Source organism: Mus caroli, chromosome 9 (genome assembly GCF_900094665.2).
Source record: "Mus caroli chromosome 9, CAROLI_EIJ_v1.1, whole genome shotgun sequence".
NCBI classification, from domain to species: domain Eukaryota; kingdom Metazoa; phylum Chordata; class Mammalia; order Rodentia; family Muridae; genus Mus; species Mus caroli.
This window is the reverse complement of record NC_034578.1, coordinates 117,017,714-117,042,103: the sequence shown is the minus strand read 5'-3', so window position 1 is coordinate 117,042,103 and position 24,390 is coordinate 117,017,714. Positions and strand designations below refer to the sequence as shown.

The 24,390-nt window shown below is 52.9% G+C and overlaps 1 protein-coding gene across 2 annotated transcripts in view; it reads right to left on the bottom strand.

Moving 5' to 3' along the window:
* Nucleotides 1-1,835: 1,835 nt before the first annotated feature.
* The window catches only part of Vipr1 (vasoactive intestinal peptide receptor 1), a 30,258-nt gene continuing 7,703 nt past the window's right edge, over nucleotides 1,836-24,390 (bottom strand). Inside the window, exons 2-13 of one of the 2 annotated variants that reach the window (XM_021172689.1) lie at nucleotides 20,978-21,083; nucleotides 16,763-16,870; nucleotides 14,619-14,725; nucleotides 13,789-13,895; nucleotides 13,330-13,462; nucleotides 10,345-10,498; nucleotides 9,824-9,884; nucleotides 9,512-9,581; nucleotides 8,889-8,980; nucleotides 6,242-6,371; nucleotides 5,982-6,023; nucleotides 1,836-5,405 (exon numbers count right to left, since the gene is read on the bottom strand). In XM_021172689.1, coding sequence (XP_021028348.1) covers nucleotides 5,214-5,405; nucleotides 5,982-6,023; nucleotides 6,242-6,371; nucleotides 8,889-8,980; nucleotides 9,512-9,581; nucleotides 9,824-9,884; nucleotides 10,345-10,498; nucleotides 13,330-13,462; nucleotides 13,789-13,895; nucleotides 14,619-14,725; nucleotides 16,763-16,870; nucleotides 20,978-21,083 — 1,302 coding nt within the window. In that variant the 3' untranslated portion in view covers nucleotides 1,836-5,213. The remainder of the gene's footprint in view (nucleotides 5,406-5,981; nucleotides 6,024-6,241; nucleotides 6,372-8,888; nucleotides 8,981-9,511; nucleotides 9,582-9,823; nucleotides 9,885-10,344; nucleotides 10,499-13,329; nucleotides 13,463-13,788; nucleotides 13,896-14,618; nucleotides 14,726-16,762; nucleotides 16,871-20,977; nucleotides 21,084-24,390) is intronic. The other variant, XM_029481856.1, reaches the window with a different exon arrangement.

Sequence of the window (24,390 nt, the reverse complement as noted above, 5' to 3'; positions counted from 1 at the left end):
CTATTTCTTATTTAAAAAATATTTTTAAGTGATTTAGTTATGTATATGTGTGTGTCTAAGTGAATCCCACATGTGCGTAGATACCTGCGGAGACCAGAAAAGGGCATCAAATCTCCTTAGAACTGGAGTTACAGGCAGCTGTGAGCAGCCTGTATGAGTGCTAGGGACTGAACGCAGGTCCTCTTCTGAGCAAATGTTCTTAACTGCTGAGCCATCTGTCTCTCCAGCCTCCTCTCCTCCCTTCTTAAACATCGAGCCAGGCTCTCCCTCGTTAAGTTACTTCGGTCATCTGTTTTACTGCAGCAACAGTGGAATAATTAATCAGAACCCTCACCTGGAGCCTTGATGGCCTGAACCTTGGGCAACGGTTCTGCCAGCTCCTCAGAATCCCAGTCGCCCTGTGGATGGCTAGCTCCATTAGTCTTTCTCCACTTCCAACCTTCACTCCTGCTTCCTGGCCATAAACCTTCCTCACTTCCCTGTGGAGTATGTGTACTGTAAAGCCACCACACTGCTGTGTTAGAAGCAGCATCCTGCCTTTTCTCCAGACCCCTCTGTGGTCCTGTGTGCGGTCAGGTCTGGAAGGCTCTAGGAAAGCCTCCCAGATTCTGCACCCTGGATTCTCCTAGAGAGAAGCTTTGGCGATGACTGGATGGCCCCAGGGAGGGGAAGACAGTTCTTGCTGCTGTATGGTGGCCACTGGCAGGCTCTGGCTGGTCACAGAGCTTTCTTGCTACTAGTTTAATAGATGAGCAACAGGGAAATTGGAAGGGATTTTCTGGGGTTGGGGGCGCCGTCCACAAGTCTAGAAGTGTTCCCTGACCTGCCCCCAACCATTGTCTCTCATTCTGCATAAAATGCCCAAAGCATGTCCCTGCCCTGAGCCATGGCTGACTTGGTGTCTTCAGCTCTAACGCACATAAACCAAGCAGCTCAAGTGAAGCCAGCCAAAGACCACACATGTCCCCAGAGAGCCACAAAAGGAGACTGAGCTAGATTTAAAAAATGAGTCAACTTGCTTTATGGAAGCTTGTCTGTCCTAGTTTGCTTTCTGTGGTTGTGACAAAACACTTTGCCCAAATCAAATCAACACTTTAAAATGTATCACTGAGGGAATTGGAGGCAGGAACTGAAACAGAGACCACGGAGGAACGACGCTCACTGGCTTGCTCCTACCTCTGCTCAGCTAGCTTCTGTACACAACCTAGGCCCACAGGCCCAGGGGGGACCATGGGTGGACTAGATCCTCCTCCATCAAAACAATGCCCCCATAGACATGCATGCTCGACGGCAATCTGATGGAGGCAGTTCCTCAGTTGAGACTTTCTCTTCCTGTGTGTCTCTAGTTTGTGTCAAGTTGAATTCCTCCTCTTGACACCCATTATCCCTCAGGTCCTGTGTGGACATTGACAGGGTGACCTCGTGACCCATCCTCCTCATCCTTGTGCTCGACAGAAGGTAAGTTCTAAATGGACCGTCTTTCTGGATAAGGGTGTTCTCCTTCCTTCCTGTGGATGGGCTTCTGGGAACACGGTGCTCGAGGTACTGACAGGCATCTTACAGACCAGGGAGCGCTAACTGAGAAGGAAAGCAGAAACACTGGGGTCTACGCTGACACGAGCCTTTAGCCCTGGGGCTGTCCCGTCTAGCTGGCATCACCCTGGTCCTTTGTGGAAACACAAATGACCAGCCGGTAGGCTCCAATGCTTGCACCACAGTGGCATCCGGGAAGTCAGGGATACTGAGACTCCTGGGCTGTGATGAGGGCTAGGGTGTGACACTATTGAGGCAGTTCTGAGGGGGGCAGCTTCTAAGTAGGTAAACAAAACAGCAGCTCAGGACTCAAGGTAAATAATATTTTAATGCAGTATTTTAAAATATCAAAATTAATGCAAAAATACAGGATAAACAATATGTCAAGACGGAATCAGGACTGCTAACCGGATCAACTCTTTTTGTGTTTCCAGGTAGGGCACAGCCAAATGACCCCATATTTGGCAAGATATAGAATATCTGAGGCACGACCAGGGGTTCTAGAAAGCTGGGTTCAACATCTGCCTCAACAATGACTTTTCCTTCTCTGTTTTCTGGTTATCCCATTTGTCTTGTGTGGAGGCTGGGGCATTGCCAAGATGGCCTCCTGACGCATCCCTCTGGCCTGCTGCGGTTGCTCTGTCCTTTTCCTGGGAGGCCAAGTCTTTGGGGCCATAGACTCCCGACGCTATTAATATCTTGGCCATCCCTGCCTAGAGCAGGGTGTTTAATGATTGCCAGCTGTGGCCCCACCCCTTCCCCTTCCCCCAGAGAGATAAGAGCTGTTCTTGTTCCCACATGGGGGTAGGGAAGCTGGTCACTGCTCATTAAAACAGACCCTGTGTGGCAGCTAGGATGGAGGGGCTGAGTCAGTCTCCTCTCCAGACTGTGCCCAGCACACCCCATGGGGTGCCTGGGGACTTGCCCGGACACTCACTGTTCCTTCCAAAGGGGCTGCTTTGGTCTTCCTGCCCTCTGTCCCTTTAGGTTGTATTTCTAACAGCCTTAGAGGGGCTCTTCTCAGATACCCTGCAGACACAACATTCAGCACCTGGTCCCAAACCAGGTCACTGTCTCACCGGCTGACGTCCTCCCTTTCCTGTGGATGGTCTGGCACCCTTTCCAGACCTGGGTCCTTCTCTGTGTTAACTAACCACTCCCCATCTCTCAGCCTCCTCGGATAGACCTTCTCTTTGTCTCTGCTGGCATGTGCTCTCAAACTCGGGTGACACCCAACACATTCCCTTGGGATTCTAGGACCTCTCCCAGCCCTCAAACACCTCAGTGCTGTTCTGCTAGCTGGTAATCCAGTCTCTTCCGACAGGCTGTGTCCAGAGTGGGAGGACTGCCTGTGAACAAGCCTTTCCCACAGAACGAACCTGCTCTGGACTCAGATTTACGGCCCCCTGTCCATACCCACTTCAGCTAACTAGCCTTTGTCCTTGGAGACCGTGGGTAGGGTTCAGTTTTAAGGAGCCACCAGGGGCTGGGTTCCATCAGGTTCTTTTGGGTCAAGGCAAGACTCACAAGGGGCCAGTGGTTTGGCCTGAGAGCGAGGTGTGGGGCAAGTCCTACGTATGGCCACACATCACTCTTGGGAGCTCAGTAATGGAGCCATGCTTTCTATGTCGGTTGTCTCCCAGTATGAGACCTACTTGACAATAGGAAGCCCTAAGGTGGCCAAAGTTGGTCAAGCCTTTGAAGTCCACTAGGTGGCGATAGAGATTAGTTCGCCTGCCAGAAGGACCTGGGTGTCCTGGAAGTCCCAGGGCTGTCACTAACCTAGAATGCCAACACAAGTTTTTTTAGCTCCTCACCCAAGCCTCCCAGTCTCTATTCCGAAATGCCCTCCACTTAGCCTCTCACCTCCTAACTCTGCCTGTCCTCTCTTGAACACACTTTGAGTTTTACTCACTTTGTCCTCTTGGCTGGTAACTGCTGCCCTCCCAGGGCCCTGCGCCTTACGCTGGTGCCACAACACAGCACTCCTGGGGGAATCTTGGTCCCATTCATTTAGGCAGGGGGTTGGTACTGGGTGCAGCAGCCTTTGAATGGGGGTATTGCAGGCAGATCTGAACCTCTGCTAGCCCACGCTGGCTTCTTTCCACCAGCCTGACACCCACAAGTTTACACAAGTGTGTTTGCACAAACCCTTGGGAGCTAGCTATCTCTCACTGACCGACCAATGTCACCTGCTTTGCCCCACTGCTCTGTCTACTCCTTTCCGTTAGCCAGACTGGCCTCTCCTCACTTGTGCTGGGGAATCTCCATTGATCGAGCCCTCTTGGTTGGCTCCTAGGCAGCAGCGACCTGGTTGCTGCATTTCCTGTTTGCTGTGCTTTCAGGAATGATGGCAAACCCTTGCTGTCGGTGACAGCTCTGTTGGCTGTTTTGATTTGGTCTGAGGCAGAATCTGTCTCCTCCCAGATGGGTTTAGGGGAGGGAGGGTCACAACGGACCCCTGTCACAACCTCTTCACAATCACGTGTGGATCAAAGGCTCTTGTGTGGGGCTCCTGCCCAAAGCCAGAAGGGTCATCTCTCACTAGAGCAGAGGTGACACAGCTGCTTAGAAGAAGCAGGAGACCCACAGTGGCTAGAGGAACTAAGCCTGCTAGAGCCAATGTTTATTGTCATACAAGCCTGGTGCGGCTCTGAGAAGAGCCCGCTGACACCAGTTTGGATTAGAAGCCATTATCGCTGTAAGTGTAGAGGGGGGCATAAGATGCCTTGCCCCCTCCCCAGGCTTTTATGTCAGACATAATCACTCTCCACAGGAACTGGAGACTGAGGGTGGCAATAGCATCTATGGTAATGCGACCCCCAGAGAATCCAGCAGACCACAATATGTAAAAAAAGGTAGTCTTTAGTAACAGGAAAGGATACCTGCTCTCAAGAGACTCAGCATCACTACCAGTGATAGCAGGGTGACCTCAGGATCAAGGGGCCTGTGTGCTCATGCCTCTGACCCTTGCAGTAGTAGTTGGTGTGTAGATAAGCGCCCAGAGCCGGCAGCTCACTATTGCTTTGGTTGTGCATAAGGCTAGTGGGACTGGTCCTACTTGATGGACAAAGTCACTTGGTGAGCACGGGCAGGGCTGCCTTCTCCCCCGCCTCCCCAGAGATAGGTCCCTGAGCTCCCAGGTCTGACGATTCACTGGGACAATTCCATCCCGAGGGAGGACCGAAACATAGCTGTGATCCCCAAACTGAAACTCCAGGTCACAACCATATCTGCCTGAGGTAGAAGAACTCACCCACCCGGAAGAGCTGGCAGATAAACGGAGGGAGGGGGCTGCATCCTCAGAGAGGAGTCTCAATGGCAACGCTTAACCCAAAGCGACTTGAGTGCCCTAGTGGAATTCTAGGCACCCACAGGGCGGAACCTTTTGCCCTCAGAGTTCCAAAGCTTTGAGGGCAGGCGGTTTGCTTTCCAGGAGGTGAATGCAGATTTTGTGCGCATGACTGGCAGAGCAGCCTTGGGTGGTGGAGTCCGATGCTGGTTCCTCCTTGCATCCTCCAGGGTTAGACCTCCCGGCTCTCCAGCTAGCATGGACCGGGTCCTGGCTGCAGCAAAGGATTGTGTCCCTACAAAAGGCTGGAGCCAGCGGCGTCGCTGCAGACCTCTGCTCCAGGGGCTGGCGTGGGGAGGGTGCGAAGGGGCCTGGCGGCCTCTGGCGGTCAGACCAGGGAGACCTCCGCTTGGAAGCTGGAGGAGCGGCGCGCGCTCGGGCTGACGCGGGTCAGCATGGACACCTGCGTGCTGCACGAGACGCCGTTGCTGCCTCCCCACGGGTGTTGGGATTTGGAGCTCCAGCCCAGGACGCCCTGCAGATGCCAACGCCGCCACTTCCGTCGCAGCTCTGCCTGCACCTAGGGGCGGGAAGGGTGGTTAGCCTCCAGCGCAGCGTTGTTAGGCAGGCTATAGATGTTCCCTAACTTAAGTTGAGAGGCCTGGATGCTATCTCGGGAGGCTTGGGACAGGGCTGGGAGCCAGAGAATCAACTCAGGATCTTGGAGAGAGGGAAGATGGGATGCAGAAGGTCACAAAATGCAGTATAGGGAGGCAGAGGGGTGCTGCCTGGGGAGTGTACCCCAATTCTTCATCCAGGCACGCACTTGAATGTGCTTGTGGCAGCAACTGCACCTTCCCTCGATGTCTTTATTCCCAAATAGCCCACACCCACTTAGCTGTAAGTATTCTTCACCTCTGATACGCACAGTATCCCTGCTCTGAAACCCACCTAGGGCTTGTGAAAGTGCAGGCTTTAAGTCCTCGGGTCCTTGGATCAATCAAGGTTCATTTTAAATGAGACTGCAGGCAACTAGGGCGCTGCAATCTGAGAACCACCCTGGAGGGAGGCAAGCTTTTAACCGTCCTTGCTCTCCAGGATCCCATCAAGGTTTGTAGACCCTGAGCCCGCCCACCAGGATGTGGGAGGCGCTCACCTCGCCATTGAGGAAGCAATAGAGGATGGCCACCACAAAACCCTGAGGAGGAAGAGGATGGCAGAGGTGAGGTAAAAGGACTGCAGGCACTCCCAGCCCCACCCAACAACCCACCCCACTTCCCCACAGCCCCTTCACCCCCTGCTTAAGGAAAGCACTGAGCACAATGGGGGTGCTTATCCAGAGCGTATGACAAGGAGAAGACTGGAATCTGGGGCCCACGGCAGCCCCAGGTGAATTCCTCAGGCCCACGTTCATACCTGGAAAGACCCCACGACGAGTTCGAAGACCATTTTCACCTGGGCCTTAAAGTTGTCGGGGAAGAAGGCGAACATGACATAGTGAACTCCGAACAGGGGGATGAGCAGAAGTGTGGACTTGGCCAGCCTCCTGGGGACAGGGAGAGGGAAGGTGTGGGTATGTATAGCCACACGGGGGAGATGGGTGTAGGCATACCAAATGCTGATAGTGACCAGACCCTGTGAGGACGAACAGTGGCTGCCCCATCCCCACGGCATGCCCACTCTATCCTGCCCCCTGTCTATCAGTGATACTGCTCTCCTGTCCCCCTGCCTCCTTGCCCAGGGAAAGCACATGAAAGAATTAAACTCCCTTCTTTCTCCTCCTTCTGGAGGAAGCCACCAAGGATGATGTGTTACATAAGACTCAGGAGGCAAGACTTCCCGGTCAGTCCTCCTCCTCCTGGTCTGTGTCCCCAGCTGAAGAGTGAGGCGACGTCACACTTCGGGGATGCTGTCTCCTCGGAAGTGCTGTGGGTGTCTCCAAGGACACTAGCTCCTAGGAATGGAGCCTTTCCAGCTCCAGGGCTGGCCACATGTGCCCGGTGTGCAGGAGGGTGAGGAGCACTCGCTCTTAAGCCTGCTCGTCAGTTAGTGCGTGCACACTTGTGGCTCCTGCTCTTCCGCTGTGGCCCTGTCTCTAGGGGTTGCCACTTTCCCCTAGCCTGCATCCCTCCCGCATCTCACAGCAGTGCAGAATCCTGCTCCAAAAGACCAGCTTGTCTTCCTGCTGCCCTGGTGCCCTGGTGCCAGCACTCCCTCTAGGTACTGCTAAGGCCCTCTACTGTGTACACTCAGCAGACCTCACAGCTGGTCCAGGCAGTGAGGGCCACAGTTTCCTGATTCCCTGGCAGAGAATAGGTCAGGGTGGATGTGGGTAGGGTAGAAACACATTTGCCCCTGCCTCTCCTGCCTTGGTTCTGAGATCCCACCCCATGCAGATGCAACCTAGCCCTTCCTTCCTTCTTGGGCCTGGCTCCCAGCCACACCTCTTTGGCCATGAACCCATCCAATACTCAGAGGCTGACAGATGGAGGCTTTCTTTAAATTGAGAGTGGGAACTGACAGCCCCTCCTTGGGGATTGCCAGCTCCAGCTCCCCCTTCTGTCTGCGACAGCTGTTCCTTTCCATCTCACCCACACAGACCTGGCCACGACCAGTTTGGGTTCTGTCCCCCAGATTCTAGCCCGTTGCAGCTGGACTTCTGGGAAACAAGGTTGCTGAGGTTAAAGGACACCCATGCGCGCGTGCGGGACAGGAGTGCTGCCTCTCGGCAATGGGCAAGCCCCGCACGTCTCCTTCTGGGAAGGAGAGGGTTGTTCCGCCCATGCAGCCTGCTAGGGACAGAACGCTGTCACACTAGGAATGGGAGGAAGTGTCAGCCTCAGGCCCGACAGTCACAGGGTTCCAGAACAGAATCCCAAATCCAGCAGTTCGTGACTCCTCCAGTGGGGATCTTCCAACCACAGCTGAGATTCCCCTGATGGGGGCCAGCTTAAGAATATCTAGGATCCCAGGACTGGATGGCCATTGTGGGGTGGCCTGCATGGTGGGTCTGTTCTCCATTGCCACTGTGAGTGTAAAGGTTCTACAGGCCTTTGCAAGGGTGCCCCCAGTCATGTTTTATGTTTCCTTCACATGCCTGCAAGCTCTGATTTCCATAGAAACTTGCTGGCCTTCCCAGTGCTCCTCCTCTTTCCAAGCAATGAATTACAGCCCTTGCAACGATTAATATCAATTATCAACAGGACTTAGAATCACGGAGGGGACAAACCTCTGAGCATATCTGAGAGGGGATTTCTGGATGGGGTTGAGGTGGGAAGACCCACCCTGACTATCGGTGGCACCGTCCCGTGGGCTGGGGTCTCAGACTGAATAAAAAGGAGAAAATGAGCTGAGTGCTGGCGTTCATCTCTCACTTTCAGACTGGATACAGGATGACCGGCTGCCTTACGCTTGTACAGCCGAGTCTCTGCCATGACCAGTGGTGCCCTTGAGACAGAAGCTAAAGCATGGTTTCTATTTGCTTCCTTAAATTGCCTGTCAGGCATTTTGTCACAGCATCGAGGAAAGAAAATGCCTCCTTTCTTTCCGCCCATAGTGGCGTACTCCAACATTGGGGTATCTGTCTTTTGTACAGTTGGGAACATTTCACTGCGGATCCTGAGTGTGACGCGGGCAGAGGCATGGAGACCTCTCAGCCTGTGCCTGATCTCTGTAAGGATGTGATAGCTATCAGTGGGGAATATTGAATGTGGTTGCCTCGATGTGGAATGGGGTCTCCCAGAACATCCCCTGCTGGGCATCTGTTGTATCCCCATCTCTGCCAGGCACAGGTCAGACCGCACAGTGTGTGAGGCAGGCATAGGGTTTCCACTCCCTTCAAGCTCCCTGGGGCAGCAGTGTGAACCTGAAGGACATTAAGCATCAGGAGAGCAGATGTAGGTGTGGAGGGCTTGGTGATGATGGGCAGGGGATGCTGAGCCTGGCCATGGGGAAGAGTAATGTCTGGCTCTGGGTATGTGTAGGCATGTGAGGTCATATGTAGGGTGGTGATCTGAGGACCCGGGGTGGAAGCTTGGAGCTAGGCTGCTGGGCCCACACTCACGAGTATGGGCTGCTATCATTCTTCCCAATGTCGGGTGGCCGTAGCTTCTGAACGAGGATTCGGATGATGCAGATAAACAGGATGAAGTTTACCTGTTGGATGACAGACCCCCGATGTTGGTCACTTAGAGAGAGGAAGCTGGGGTAGGTTGTTTTCTTCTCCGGTGTTGTCCACCCCTCCATAGTACCTCTTTTTTTTTTTTTTTTTTTTTTTTTTTTTTTTTTTTTTTTTTTTTTTTTTTTTTTTTTTTTGGTTTTTCGAGACAGGGTTTCTCTGTGTAGCCCTGGCTGTCCTGGCACTCACTTTGTAGACCAGGCTGGCCTCGAACTCAGAAATCCGCCTGCCTCTGCCTCCCGAGTGCTGGGATTAAAGGCGTGCGCCACCACGCCCGGCTCATAGTACCTCTTGACGGCTCTTCCCTTTGGGGCAAATCATCTGGGACTCTCCTTTGCATCCTTGAGGACCCGCCCTCCACTTTACCTGCTCTAGAGGGAGCGCTGGAAGCAGGGGTGGATGATGGAAACCTGAGGCTCCTTTCTGACCTAAACCCTCATTTCCTGTGTGCTCTGGGCTCAGCAGTAAGATGAAAGTTTACCAAGATGGAGATGAGGATGACGGCTTACCAAGATGGAGATGAGGATGGGGCCCTTTATGATCCACCACAGTGAGGAGTTGATGATAGTGTCCCAGCACCTGAACATGGAGACTTGGGTGAGAGAAGTCCTCAGCCTGAGAGTAACCCATCCCCCAGGTGCCTTTGGCTCTGCCCCCAAGCCCAGAATCTGCCACTTCCCACATCTTCCTCCAGCCTCTTACTTTGGGCTTGATGCTGTGGTCTGTCTGTCTACCTGCCAAACCTTGGTAGCAGCATCACGCCCAGGGACTCTGACCCCAAATGATAGCAGCCAGAGGGAAGGGAAGGGACAGAAGCTCACCCGAAATCCTCAAAATGGATCCTGACAATCGTCCATATCATGATGAACACACTGGGTACTCCTGTGAGGGGCAAAGGAGAAAGGAAGAGAAGGAAATGGGAGCAGAGAGCACACAGAGAGGGTTTGGAGGAGGAACCAAAGAGAGGGAAGGAGAAGAAAGGGTGGAACACTTAGGGCTACAGTGTGCAAGTTGTTCATGTATACCGTATAAAGACTCTCTTAGATTTAGTGACGATATATGCCTGAGGGTCTGTGACCACTTAAGTTTTTTGTTTTCTTTCTGATTTGAACCCCTTATAGATGGACAGTAGCCCTGTGTGTCAGGATCAGAAAGGGGGAATATATAGTTTTGTTCAGGCTCTGCACTGTAAAGCAGCCGCGGGAGGCTGGGAGGGACTCCAGGGTCCCGTATTCTGGGGACATTCATGAGTGTCAGTGGAGAACCTCATAAGTAGGCTAGGGTTGTACCCTCCCACCTCCCAGGGAGCTTCCCCATCTTCGCCCCCTCCCTGGAACCATACCCCAGCCGATGAGTATGTACCCCCAGAAGTACTTCCGCTCAGAGAAGAAGGAGACGGCCAGCAGGGTGTGTAGGTAGAGGCCCTCGACCAGCAGCCAGAAGAAGTTGGCCATGACGCAATATTGGAAGAAAACCACTGCTGCCTTGCAGCTCACCTGTGGGGAGGAGCAGAGGGAGGTTCAGGGGTGGCAGGTCCCTCGCTGCCCAACCTCTGGTTTGGGGGCGACAAACACAGTTGTGCCCAGCCAACTTGTTTGCTGTCAGCTCGCAACCAGGCTCTTCAAACGTGTGCAGTGGGTTTTCCTGTGATCTTGACTTTATATCCTTGGGCACTTTTGGCGGAGCTGGTTATTTAAGTTATCCATCTGTCAGTGTGTCTTCTGCACGTCTTCTGGCTACGGATCCCAGTGTCTCTGGGCATGTCCAATCCTCAGCGTGTGGCTGGCTGCATGTGGCTGAGAATAGCCATGGATGTAGTCCAACACAAAATGGTAAGCTTGTTTAAAATGTTAGGGTTTTTTTTTTTTGTCGTATTTCTGGTAACTGCATTTTGAGGTTCTCCAGCATGAACCTGACTGGTAACAACGTGGCGTCACAATGTCAAAGGTTCCTGTCTGCCTACCGACCTGCCCCTTTACCAGACATTTGTCTATTTGTGCTTGAGTGGGTTTTCAGTCAATCTCACACTGTAACCACGCTGGTCTAGAACTCACTATGTAGCCCTGGCTGCCTTCCAACTCGCAGCCTTTTGCATCTGGGGTTATAGGTGTGAGCTACCATGCCTGGTCACTTATACATTTATTGACCTCCCCACTCATGTCAACTCCGCCGTCCATTTACCACCAAGACATCCATTCATCAACTATATCTGCTCATCCATCAACCACCCACTCACTTAAGCTGTCTCTCTACCCACTTACCTAAGCTGTCTCCACACCCACTCACTTAAGCTGTCTCTTCACTCGCCCACACAGCACCCATCTATCCATTCATCTGCCCATCCACTTTTGAGCCAGCCCAGGACTCACACAGCCCTTCCTAGGTAACCACCTCCTTGCTCCCTTCAACAGCCCTGTCTTCATTCCTCTCTCCATATTGTTCTCTGCTCACCGCCCCCATCCCCCTCCTCACAGCCTGCCCACTGCTCCCTGTGTCCTGTCCTCCAGTGAGTCCTGGGAGGAGCTGGGAGCCCGAGGGTGAATGCTTGCTGGAGACTTTGGGAGCTCCCTGACCATAGGTGTGGGTGGAGGCTTTGGAGGGGACCCAGAGACAGCGTGGAGAAGGCTGAAGGGAGGGTAGAACAGGTGTGCTGCCTAGTTTCCTGTCAACTCGACACAAGCTGCTGTCTGCTTGGAAGAAGAAACCTCAATTGACAAAGTGTTCCCACCAGTCTGGCCTGTGAGTAAGGCTGTAGGGCGTTTCCTGGATGGATGACTGATGGGGGAGGGCTCAGGTCGCCATAGCAGTGCCATCCCCAGGCAGGTGGTGAAGGGCACTATCAGAAGGCAGGCTGGGGAAGCCGTGAGGAGCAAACCAGTAAGTAGCATTCTGCCAGGGCCTCTGCTTCTGTTCCTGCCTTCAGGTTCCTGCCCTGGCTTCCCTGGATGATGGACTGTGAGCTATGCAATGAAATGGCCCTTTTCCTCCCCAGTTGCTTTTGGTCATGGGTCTCCTCGAGGGAGCACTCATTCCATAGCTTCAGGGCACCCTCTCACAGGCACCATATTTCCACTTCTGAACACAGAATCTGGGCTGCCTGCCCGCCCCCCTCCGTACCCTCCACCCCATCCCCGCTCCCCCTGAGGCCTCTGTCTGTGAGGTATCCTCACGGAGCAACTTTCTCTCTCCTGCCTAGGATTGGGAAGTCCTTTCCTGGGTCACACTCTAGTCTCTCCAGAAGTTGGCGGGCCCTATCAGCTTTACAAGCTCTCTGGAGGTTGCAGGGCTCTCTCTGGTCTCCTCTTGGCTCCAGCTTGTGGGGTCACCGTGGGATTTTCTCCCTACTTGAGACCCCATTATCCTGGGAATCCCACCACTGATCTGGAAGCAGTGTGCTGCCTCCCTGGGCTCACTCAGAGGCCATGCGTCCTCAGAACATAGTGTAGGAGCCCCCCCTTTAATCCGTGTCCTAGGATGGAGACCTTTGAGTTCTATGGACACTATGGTGGTTAATATTGTCAACCTGACAGAAGCTGGCATACCCAGGGCATGACTGAGAGGGAGCTCTTGGATTTTGTTAATTCAGAGGTGGCCAACACCATCCTGTGGGCTGAGGACCCAGGCTGAATAGAAAGGAGAAAGTGAGCTAAGCACTCTCTGCTCATCTCTCTGCTGCCCCATGGTGGGTGTCATGTGACCTGCTGCCAACCGCTCCTGCCTCCACACCTTCCCATCATGTTGGGCTGCAGCTCACACCAAACAAAACCAACAAAAGCTCTCCTTCCACTGTGCTCGTAGAGCATCTTGTCACAGCAATGAAAAAAAAATAACAAATACAGAGACAGACTCCCCCGCCCATGCCTGGCAGCCTCCTCGGAGGGTCTCTGAGCCTCCTGACCCTAGAAAAGTCCAGGACAGGGCTGAGGGGGGCAGGCAGCAAGAGCAGGTAGGGAAGGACATTGGTATGGGAGCAACATCTGGGCTGTTAAGGGACAGAAGACTGAGCTGGGAGGAATGTGTGGGGAGGACTTGTACAGATGGGGAAACTGAGGCAGGGAGTGGCCTGAGGCCAGATTGGAAACTTGTGATGAGCCTCTGGGCACTGACTACGAGGAACCCACTTGCATTTCTTACTAACAAATATATGAACCCCCCAAAATGGCCCAGAAACCTGAAAGGGGAATACAGTCTGACAAGCGGGCAAGGTGTGTGTGGTTCTGTCCCTAAGGAGAGAGGAGGGGCAGGGAGGGGGAGAGGAGGAGGAGGAGGAAGAGGAAGGCGAGGAGCAGAAGGATAACGAGGAAGTGTGGAGTAGGTGGGTCCTCACCAAGGCCTCAGAGCAGTGGTCTGTCTCCCCGTTGTTGAAGAGGGTCATGTCCTTGATGAAGACGGCGGTGGCCCTCAGGATGAAGGACATGAAGAGATGCATATGGATGTAGTTTCGAGTACAGTGCAGCTTCCTGCAAGGGGCAGGTACATCTGGGATGCAGAGGGGCCTTGGACCACCCCATCCTGGCTGGCATGGGGCCATGCTTTAGGCAAGGAGGTGAGAGGAGATGTGGCCTCCAGGTTACAGGCCCCGCCTACAAGATGACACATGCCCAGTCCCCAATCTCCTGTGCATCGAGAGTGTTTTGGCAGGCTCTACCTCTGGAGCCCAATATACAGGAAAGGGGACAAAGACTGCTCTAGAGGCCACATCTTGGCCACTTGCTGTCAGGGTTGTGATGGCTGGGCTAGCAGAGGCAAGGGCAGAGACTGTGAGCTGCCTGGGGCTGGGTCTCACCTGAACAGGCTCAAGATAGCCATGGCAACCAGGAGGCTGGCAAGGGACAAGCTGTAGCCGATGGTGTAGCCGGTCTTCACTGCATCGTAGAACTCAGTCTGTTGCTGCTGTGGGGAGGCAGGCAAGGGTTTTGGGTAGGCATTCAAGGGTGGGGGAGAGCTCAAAACTGGGGCTGTTGATGGGAATGGGCCAGATATATGCTCTGCCTGCTGCCCCTGCCTAACTTAAGAAAGATGAGCTTAGGACTCCCAAGAGCAGCTGAGTGGTACTCATTAAGCCTGGTTTTCATGGACAAATGGACACTGTGCCCAGAGGGTAAGAGGAAGTGAACGGATTCTTCCGTCTGCTCTGCATGACAGATGTCAGCATGGGAAAGAGTGGAAATCTCACAACTCCCACCTGCCAATCACTCATTTCTTAAAATAGAATTTTGAGAGTTTCCCTGTATAGCCCAGGCTAGCCTCAAACTCATGATCTTCTTCCCCAGCCTCCCAAGTGCTAGGACTATTGATGGAGAGAGAGAGAGAGAGAGAGAGAGAGAGAGAGAGAGAGAGAGAGAGAGAGAGAGAGAGNGAGAGAGAGAGAGAGAGAGAGAGAGAAGAGGAGGGGGTAAGGGAGGGGAGAGAGAGAGAGAGAGAGAGAGAGGTAAACCAGCTTGGGGGTTCTGTTTCTGTTTCAGTTTTGGCTCCTCAGGGGCTAGCCCCCCTTGGGTGGGATCCTCAAGAAAAGTCCTGTGTGTACCTTGTTAGAGGAGCCAGGGATGGGTCTTGGGCGATGTGAACTTGAAGAGGGTGGACCCCAGGATTTACAGAGGCACAAGACCCCCTCACCTCATCCATACTAGATGCCCTGTCATTCAGGCCGCAGGCAATATGGTAGGGGCCAGGCTCCAGTTGTGACCAGCCTTCTTCAGTGCAGCTACGGCTGATGTTATAGCCTGGAAGCAGGCGACAGTGAAGAGACACTGAGTAGAGAGCCAGGAGGCAGACCAGTCCCATTCTGTCTGTCCATGGTGCTGCCTGGCTCCCGTTCTATGACCCTTGAGGCGGGGAAAGGCTCCTGCGGGGCCACTGAGGGCCCTGCTGTCCGGATGAGAGACTCAGCAGATGTCATTGCAACTCATTTTGCAAAACAGAATTTGGCTCCTATTTTAGCTCAAACGCAGAGGCAGAAAGACTCTGGTCTGTGTACATAGTCACCACCTGTCCAGCACCAACTGAAGGCACAGGCAGATGAGCAACTCAGTCATGCGAACAGAAAGGTGTCACGATCTACAATGTCAGAGAACATTAGGAACATGTGGGCCTGTGGATTCATTAAGTCCATGTCAGAAGAGCCAGGCAAGAGATTGTCAAACACAGCAGACCAATGAAGGATGCAAAACTCCCTCACCTGAACCCTGTGGAGAACGGGATGCCTAACTCTACGGTGGCCCCACTGAGCTGTCATCTGAGCCAGTGTATATGTCAGGGAACACAGAATGCCTTACTGTCCCCTCCAGCTGACGCTCAGCATGTTTCCCACTGCTCAGCATGGCCCGTTCGAATTCCCATCTACCCATCTGCCCACTCATCAACTTGTCTGTCCGTCCATCTGTACCTAGTCCTCTGTCTTGCCTCAATGGTACCTCTGCCAGACTGGATGCTGTGTCTGGGCTCTGTACCTCCAAGTAGCTTGCCAACTGGGGTCCTTATTAACTCACCACACCACTGGATTTTCTTTTTGCATCTGGCAGCTCTGCCTTTAACTGGAGTCTCTGTCTTGAGAATAACGGGGGTTGCAGATGGCACCCCAAGTGTCTGTGATGGTACCCCAAGTGTCTGTGCTTACAAGGGTGCTGATGACCTGAACTCTGGGGTCCTCATGTGTACACAGCAAGAGTTTTGCCCACGGAACTCTCTCCCTAGGCTTCCTGCAGGCATTTTATCCAGCCACAATAGAATACTTCCTTCTAACCCTCTGATTTTTTTTTAAATCTCCCATAGGAAACAAGACTCTTCGTGTGTGTGTGTGTGGGGGGGGGTCTGCTCTCCTCAGCCCTGCTTCCCCAAAGCACAGGAGTGGAGGTGAGCATCAACCTTATCCACTCTTGCAAATGACCCTCTTGGGATGGAAGAGGGTCCTCTCCTTCACATGCTCCCCGTAGATCCAGTCACTAGTCCTAGGCTCCCGATTCTCTCCATCAAAGAGAACCCATGAGCTGGACCCATGGAGTATGGCTGCTCACTTCACAAGGCCACATGACCATAGGGTACTGAGGGGTCAGACCTTCATACTCAGGTACACTCTGGGGTTGAGGATGGCCATGCCTACGGAAGAGCTAGCCTGTTCACATTCTCTCAGGTCCTCATCTCAGAGAGCATCAGGGGCCGCCCCACCTCTTCCTGCCTCCCAGGGACTCTGCCCATTTATTACACATTTGTTTATTGTCTCACTTAAAGGTGTCTCCAGCTAACACTGAGGATCCCAGAGGGCAGGCAAGTGGCAGTTTTCAATGTCTCTTCCGGCTATTTGTGGAGCAGAGCTTGGTGCGATGGAAGCCATCACATTCATGCTGACTGAATGTGGTCTAGAGGTCCCTTACATGTGAATGTTTGACCAGATAGAACATGGCAAGATGTGTAAGCAGAGCTGTGTGACGGTTTCCTGGGGCCCCAAAGGTCATCGGTTCCAGGCCTTGACAGACTGAGTCACAACCAAGACAACAAGAACATGGGAGCCATAACTCAATCAGACCTGCCCGTCAATCAGTTATCAATTGCTGAGCAAATATTTAGCAAGCCCTTCCCACGTGCTTATCTCTATGTGAAGAGCTAATCAAATCCCACAACTCCTCTCCAGACACAATGCCATTCTTGGCCACGAAGTCCCCAGTTTTCTCTAGTCCCTCAGACAGCTTTTCCACTTCCTTAAGCGGCAAAGCCCCCTAGCTGGTCCCATTCACAGCTTCTGGCCTTCAGCCTAGGGCTCTTACCGTGAATGGGGGAAAACAGCTGAAAGATGAGGGGGCAGTCCAGGACTACCACCTGGCCCCAAGGGGTCGTCGGCCAGCAGGTGAGGTTGTCCCACATCTTGCTGCAGCCTGTGGGGTGAAGGCAGAGGGCACGTGTCATCACATGAGCATGGTGAGGACTCTTCCTCCTCCTTTCCTTAGAGGGTCTCCTGTCTGAGTGGAGACTGCGCCTACAGAGAGGAGACACAGGTCCTGTTCTGACAGGAAGAGTGCCCTCTCTCCATAAGGGACAGAGCTTCACTACATGGCGTCATTTATTTGTTTATTTTAAATGGGATCTTGTGTAGTCAAGGCTGGCCCTGAAGGAGACCTTAAACTTCTGGTCCTCCTGACTGTCTCTTGAGTTCTATTGAGATTACAGGTGTGCACCACGATGTCCAGTTTATATGGCACTGGGGATTAAACCCAGGACTTGTTGTGCACACTAACTGCCAACTGAGCTACTTGCCCATTTGATGGACAAGCAGCAGAGATGCCAGGCAGGGAGCCTAGCTGGTTCTGCCCGATGGGAAACCGTCTCTCATTCTGGATGAGCACTTGTATGGGTGTCCGTCTTTTTGAATGGCAGGAGCTGAGGCTCTGGCATGCAAGTCCTCGGAGCAGTGGCTTTAGTTCTGTGGAATGTTCCGGGAAAGCAGTCACAGAGAACAGGGAGCACACAGCCTGCACTCCACTTTGTTCTGGACGTTAATGAGAGCTGATTGAAGTTTCGGAAACCATGTCACCTGCTGCAGTGCCTGTGGTATCTGAGTCAGAGAGGAGCATGGCTTAGACTTCAATCTATGTTTATAGCTCTCCCATTCCCAGAGCTTGTATTTACAGGCACAACCTTCAGACCGTCGTCCCCTCTTATCTTTTACTGCCATCACGCCTGCACATGCACAGGACATTTGATTATAAACCACTCTCCTTTCTATGCTTTCTTTTATAGAGCGTCGTATATATTTCCAGCAGCACAATGAATGGCCTTCACTTTTACGGTTTGTAAGAAAACAGACATTTAGATTTCAAAATCTTATATTACCAAATTATAGGCAGCACTTTTCAAGCAATTGAGCCCCGCAGTTTGAGCCTGCCTTCTCGACACAAACAAGGCTATTAATCCACATTCAAAAAAAAAAAAAAAAAGCAAGATCCATCCCAAGAGGCTCTGTTAGAGACTGTCACCGTTTAAAAACACGTGTGCGTCATTTGAATTTTGTTTTATAATAGTAATGGCAACTCTGGAGATGTTTGCTGTAGGATTCTAGGTACAGTGGAGCATACTGGTTGGCATCTGGCTCTTCACAGAGCTTGCAAAGCATTGCAGTCTGGAGGCGAGGGAAGATTTATTAGTGTTTGAGATGGGCTGGTGAGGATGCCCAGGGGTGTCTCCAGCGGTTCTAAAAAAAATGGGTGCCCCTGTGGTGAGATGACGCCTGCAGACCCCTCTCTTGAGGGTGTAAGTCTCTTTGCAATGCTGCCAGCCCTATATACAGATTTGCTCAGGAAACCCAACCCCAGAGTCAAAGTCACTGCCAGCTGGGCCAAGCCCAGACCAGCCCAGGTCCGAAGGTTCAACTTCTCAAGAAGGGGGCCCGGGAAGAGGAGGTGAAGGAATGCACCCACTTGGGGGAATAGCAGGCTCTCAGTACCTTGGTCAGGTGGCAGCCAAGGAAGGGAGTGAGGTGGGAGGGGGCGGCCTCCCTGTGCTGCAGCAGTCAGGTGGCACCTCCACTGAAGGCTAATGAAGTCCTGTGCCCCGCACCCCCCATTAACATTTCCCTTCAGTCTCTCTGGAGTCCAACAGTTTGCTGTGGCTGATGGTCCATCTTCTGCTGGAGGACATACAGGAGCCCCTCAGGTCTGGCAAAGGCAAATCTGCTCATGATTTATGATCTGTTTCAATTAACATCAGTAAGCACCAGCTTTGGAATGTCGCAACATTGTTTCAGCCTCTAAGCCAGTCGCTTATATAACCAGTCCATTTCACAGATGAGGAAATGGAGGCAATGGCAGCAGGATGAGGTGTGGCAAGTCTCTCGCCTATTCACACATTCCTCTCCTGGTTTGCAGGGCTCGGTAGCATTTCTCTGGGAATTTGGCTGCCACTGGACTTTATGTACCCTTGATGACAGTGCCGGGCACACCCTGTTTTGCAGGCCAGCTATTGTGTCTGGGTCTCTGCCAGGCCTCGGCCTTTCAGAGTTGCCAGCCTGAGCTGAAAAGTTGTGTGTGTGTGTGTGTGTGTGTGTGTGTGGTGGGGGATGGGGTGGTGCTGGGTCCTGTGCTCAGCTCCACCAGAGGTGGGAAAGAATAGAAGGGACTGGGCTCTGCCCTGTGGGGAGGCTGCATTTGGCCTCAAAGAAGTGCAGAACAGCCAATGGCATGCTGTGAACTGTTACTGGGCCCAGGTCAGCAAGCAGGCAGGGAACTGAGGAAAAGAGGCCTGTGGGGTGTAGGTTGGGAGGCTCCTTGCAAGGGGTGCCTCAGGGCTGGTTTGCTGGGGCAGCTGGGCTGGGATGCCATGGAATAATGACAGTCATGTAAATGCTTGGTTTCTAGAAATGTCTGTGCATCTGGGACGTTTCCCCACTCAGGGCTAAGATCCCAGTAGGAAAACCGTACTAAGACGCTGAGATGAGGGATGAAGAGGCAGGCTGGCACAAAGGCCCAAGTGAGTCAGTTTTATAGGATCTCCTATACATAATGACATATACTCACATGTACTCACAGGCATACCGAGCCCAGACACCCATGCAAATCTCTATGCATGGGCACAGGAAGGCAGGCCACCATGTGAGGAGTCGGAGTGACACAAATGCACAGACGGGACACACACTGGTGCACCCACACACAGATGGGCAGGGACACCGCACACCTGTCACATTCAGGTTTAAACAGATACAGGCCTCTGCCTCACAGAGACACTCAAAGGCAGGCAGAGTGATAGACTCCAGAAGGCAGGGCACAGCCTCAGTCAGACTCCACCAGGAGTGCCCACCTGCATCCACGTGCATGTATGTATACAAGAACCTCAGCAGCAGTCAGGGCAGACACGCCGCAGTTTGCACATCTATGCCTGCCCTCTTCCAGGTCCCAGTCTGGTTGTTGTGTATAGGGCGTTGGCACTCCGCAGGCACCCTGTACCAGCAGTGACCTCATTGAGATCATGAGTGTGGCCAGTCCCCTCACTGGGGACCAGTTTGGAGAGAAGCTGCAATGGGCTCCAGAGTCTGGAGTCTGAGCTTCTTGGGCTTCACCCATGATCTTGAGGCCTGCTGAGGCCAGTCTGCAGTCCTGCAGCATAGGGTGGGGCATATATGCAGTAGGCAGGTCTAGTCACCCACTGACCCAGACCTCAGACTCGGGGTCACAGGAGTTAGGGGCCATCCTGCCATGAAGTGTGGCTCAGGCCAGGCCCGGCTCTGAGACCAGCATCCACTCATGAGCACAGGAGGTCTGTGCACCAGGGTTAAGGAGGGACCCAAAAAGATTACTTAACAGCTTCAGAGTGTTGTTGGGAGCCAGGAGCCAGCAAGCTGGACAGGTGCGCCCTGGTCCCATTATGTAACTGTAAGCCCAGCCTGGGGAGATGACCTGGAATGGAGGCCTAGCTGCCTAACTGTCTCTGCCCCACCATGCTAACTCTCTCCCAATACAGTGAGTGAGCCTTGAGCCTCCCATCCTCCTAACTCCTCTGCTTCCCTATACCTGACCACTTTTCAGATTTGCTCAACCCTGAGTAACCAAGTCAAGTAGACAGAGCTCGCTCTCATTTGTGCTCATGGGCTGCTGCAGGGGTCCTGACAATGGATCTCTTCTAAGCTCTAGGTAAGCCAGGGGTTGAGGAGGTTGATTTGGGGTGCCCCATGGTAGGTGAGGGAGAGCCTCATGGAAACCACCCGTCTCATCATGGAAAGCCCCTACCATTGAGTATCCTCTGCCTCCCTCCTTGGGTAGCCCAGCAGCCACGGCTAGACCCTTAAAGGCAGTTTCCAGATAAGAGCTGGGAACTCCCCAGATGTGGGAGGAGTGGCGGCCTTGTGGCCCTTCTGCTGTGTTGGAGGCCCAGAGCTCTGGGCTAGGACCTGTGCCCTTGATCCCCATCTGACTGACTATTGTGGGAGCCACATGCTTTGGACTGGGCTCGTGACGTGAGGGAACTTGGGACTCCTCCGCTCCCACCCGACTCACCTGTGGTTTCATTCTCCAGCTGGGCCTCCTCCAGGCACTGCTGGCGCTGTTTCTCAATCATCTGCAGGTACTCACACTCCTGGTGTGGGCTGGCTGCCCGGCTGCCCTGAGGACAAGGCAGACAGAAGGTGTCAGCCTCAACCACAGGCTTTCGGAGTAGGGGGCCAAGCTAGGTCAGTCAAAGTTGATCCAGCTCTCAGCCTGGGTATCTGAGTTCCACACTAGATGTCCACTCCGGCCAAGGTCTTCATCCTAGCCTCATACTGAACCCCAACCCCAACCCAGGCTATAACCCATCCTAGGCCCAGATGAACACTTACCCCACTTCTAAATTATCCCCTACAAAAACCTCAGACTGAGAACCATCCCAAATCCATACTGCACCTCTACCTCAGCCCCAGGTAGCACCCTGATCCTGACCTGTGTGGCCCAGATATTCTCACTGAACCCCAGATTTTGCCTTGAGGGCCTTCTCAGGACTCTTGGCTCCTAAGCAGTGCAGTCGTGGTAAGGATTCTGACCCTGGAAAGAGCATTTCCCTAGGGTCTTGAGCTGATCACTGGGCTCTGCTGCTCTGGCCCTGCCTCAGTCTCCCTGCATAGGTGGGCCCTTGCTAGTGATTCCATCATAGGACGTTGGGCCAGCCTCCGGCTCCTAGGGCCAAGCCCAGGCAGAACAAAGGAGCCTGGTTGTAGCACCTCCTTCATGGAAGGAGCCTCTGCTCATTCTCTCTCATGAAGATGGGAAAGCAATACCTGATCCTTCTTGCCAGACCTCACCATCTCCTTCACCACAGAAAAATAAAAACTAAAATGGATTCCATGAGGACCAGGGAGGCTTAAGCAAGTAAGCAGAGCCTCACAAGAAATCTGCAGACCACAAGCAGCCTCCCGAGTCTCTGAAAAGTTGGGAGAGGGGATGATGGAGAAGCCATGATTCTCCCCTGACCTCCAGAGGCCCTGACCCAGAGGCAGGGTGAGGTGGGCAGACATCATGACAAGACATGGCACTGGGGTAGATATGAATCTGAGTAGTGGCACTGGGGTAGATATGAGTCTGAGACCAAGGGGGAAATGTCAAGCCTTGAGGGGTTGTGGGTGTGGAATAAGGTAAAAGCCTCTCTGTGCTGTGAGTGAGCAGTTGGGCTGGGACAGCTTCGGCCTGCCTCTGACATTAGGAAGTGGCTGCTATTCTTGGCAATCCTCTGCCAGTTTCCTCATGTCTGCCTGGATTGGCGAGCATCAGCCTCCACCAGCACCCTAGGTAAAGCTCCAGAGATCTCAGGGTTAGAAACTGGGTCCGCCTTGCAGTGTTCATACCTGGGCCTCAGTCTCTGCCTGGAAAATGAGCCTCAGTCCCCCAGCCGCCACATCCCAACTCAACGCCTTGCTGAAGCAACACAGACATGGGCCTTCCCTGTATTTCCTCCCTCTAAGGGGACCTCCTGGCTGGCAATATCAAAGAACATAGAACTGGACCAGTGGTCTATGTGAGTCAACACCAGTGACCGACCGACCTGTACCCAGGCAGCAGGGCGCTCTCCACCACCAAGAGAAAGGTCCCTTCCACCATAATAGGTCTCCTGTTCCCATGAGCCTTGCCATTTCCCAGGCCACCAGTGGTTCAACCAGCACTCTGGTTGTCCTAGCCTAGATCCATGAGAATCTCTGCTACCCACACATCACTTGTCCAGGCCTGGATGTCACACGGCAAACACAGATACCCAGCCAACTGGAGTCCAGACCTGCGCTGCTGCTAAGTCCTTTTCGACTTGGCATAGAGAAAGTGCGGTGATGTCACAGAGCATCATTCAGCAGAACCACTGAAAGACTTGGAAAGCAGAGTTCGCAGGAGACCCGGTGCCTCTGTATCCTCTTAGGGATCACGTTCCACCTTTTCAGTTAGAATACTTGGAGCGGTGTGGCTTCGGGGATCTGTGACTAGCTCATCCCCAGGTGTGGGGTGTAGGATAGTTTGGGGAGACCTCTGAAAGAGGAAGTCAGGCTGGCCAGCCAACGCTGTCCATCACCATTCCACCTTGTTTGGCATGCTCCTGGGCACCAGTCTCCCAACAGCTGGATGCCTTTAGATTTGCAACCTCATCCCAGACTCTCAGGGTCCTCCTCGCATTGTCACCCTGTGTCACATCATGCTGTGGCTTTAAAGCAGGATGGGCTGTGTGAACACTAACTATGTCGGTACACATGACACACATAAAAAGCTTTCCTCTCCTCTGGTGCTAGGTTCTCATTTGGGAAGGACCCTCCCCCCTTGCCCACCCCACTCTGTCACTGCTCTTGGTGAACCCTCTTGCAGAAGATTGGTGTGACCAAGACTTAAGTCAGTCAGTATTCCCAGCCTCAGTGCCTGGCACCCAGCCCAAGCCAGGCTCCTCTGAGGCAGAAGGCTCGCACGCCTGGGACTTTGGATTAAACTAGGCAAGTAGGTTTAATTCTCCCCCACTGGATTGGAAAAACCTCAAAGGATCAGAGGCTGAGGCTTCTGTGGTGATGTTATTGACAAACATGAAGAACAGGAAGATGAGGCCACTGAGGGTTGGCAGGATGGACTCGGAGAAAACCCAGAACTGCCTGAGAGGGAAGGCAGGGCATGTCTGAAACCAGATCTTCCCACAACACGAGCCAATAGCCTTGTTTATAGCTCAAGCTAGTTAATTTTCTTATCCCAGGAACCCATCATGTTCATTCTCGAAGTCTGAGTACAGAACAGTGGATGCCCCTTGCCTTTAGGGTCCCTCTTAAGCCATCAAGTCTTAATGATCATAAAGACTGCCGACTGGTATTCTATACATAGATGGAAGAACAGAGCCAGGGCAGCTCCCTCTGGCCCTTACCACTGAGGAATTCATTCAGACCTTGGATCTTCTCTCCCATTTTTTTCTTTTTCTAAGCATCTAAAGATGTATGTGTATCTACATAAACACATACATGCATATATACATACATTATATGTACATACATGTATATGTACACACATGTGTATGTATGTATGTATATATATATATATATATATGTATGTATATGTGTCATGTGTGTGTATGTGTGTGTATGTGTGCAAATGTGTGACTATGCATATAGAGACCAGAGATTAGCTTTAGGTACTGTTCTTCAGGTATCATCTACCTTATTTTTTGAGACAGGGGCTTTCATTGGCCTAGAACATGCCAAACAGGCTGGGCTGGCAGTCTTGCAAGCCCCAAGGATCCATCCATCTCTGACTCCACAGCATTGAGAGTTAAAGTTTCTGCTAGCCACCCAGTTTTGTCTTCTTTCCTTCTTCCTTCATTCTTTCCTTCTTCCTTCCTTCTTTCTTTCCTCCCTTCCCTTCCCTTCCCTTCCCTTCCCCTTCCCCTTCCCCCCCTTCCCCTTCCCCTTCCCCTTCTTCCCCTTCCC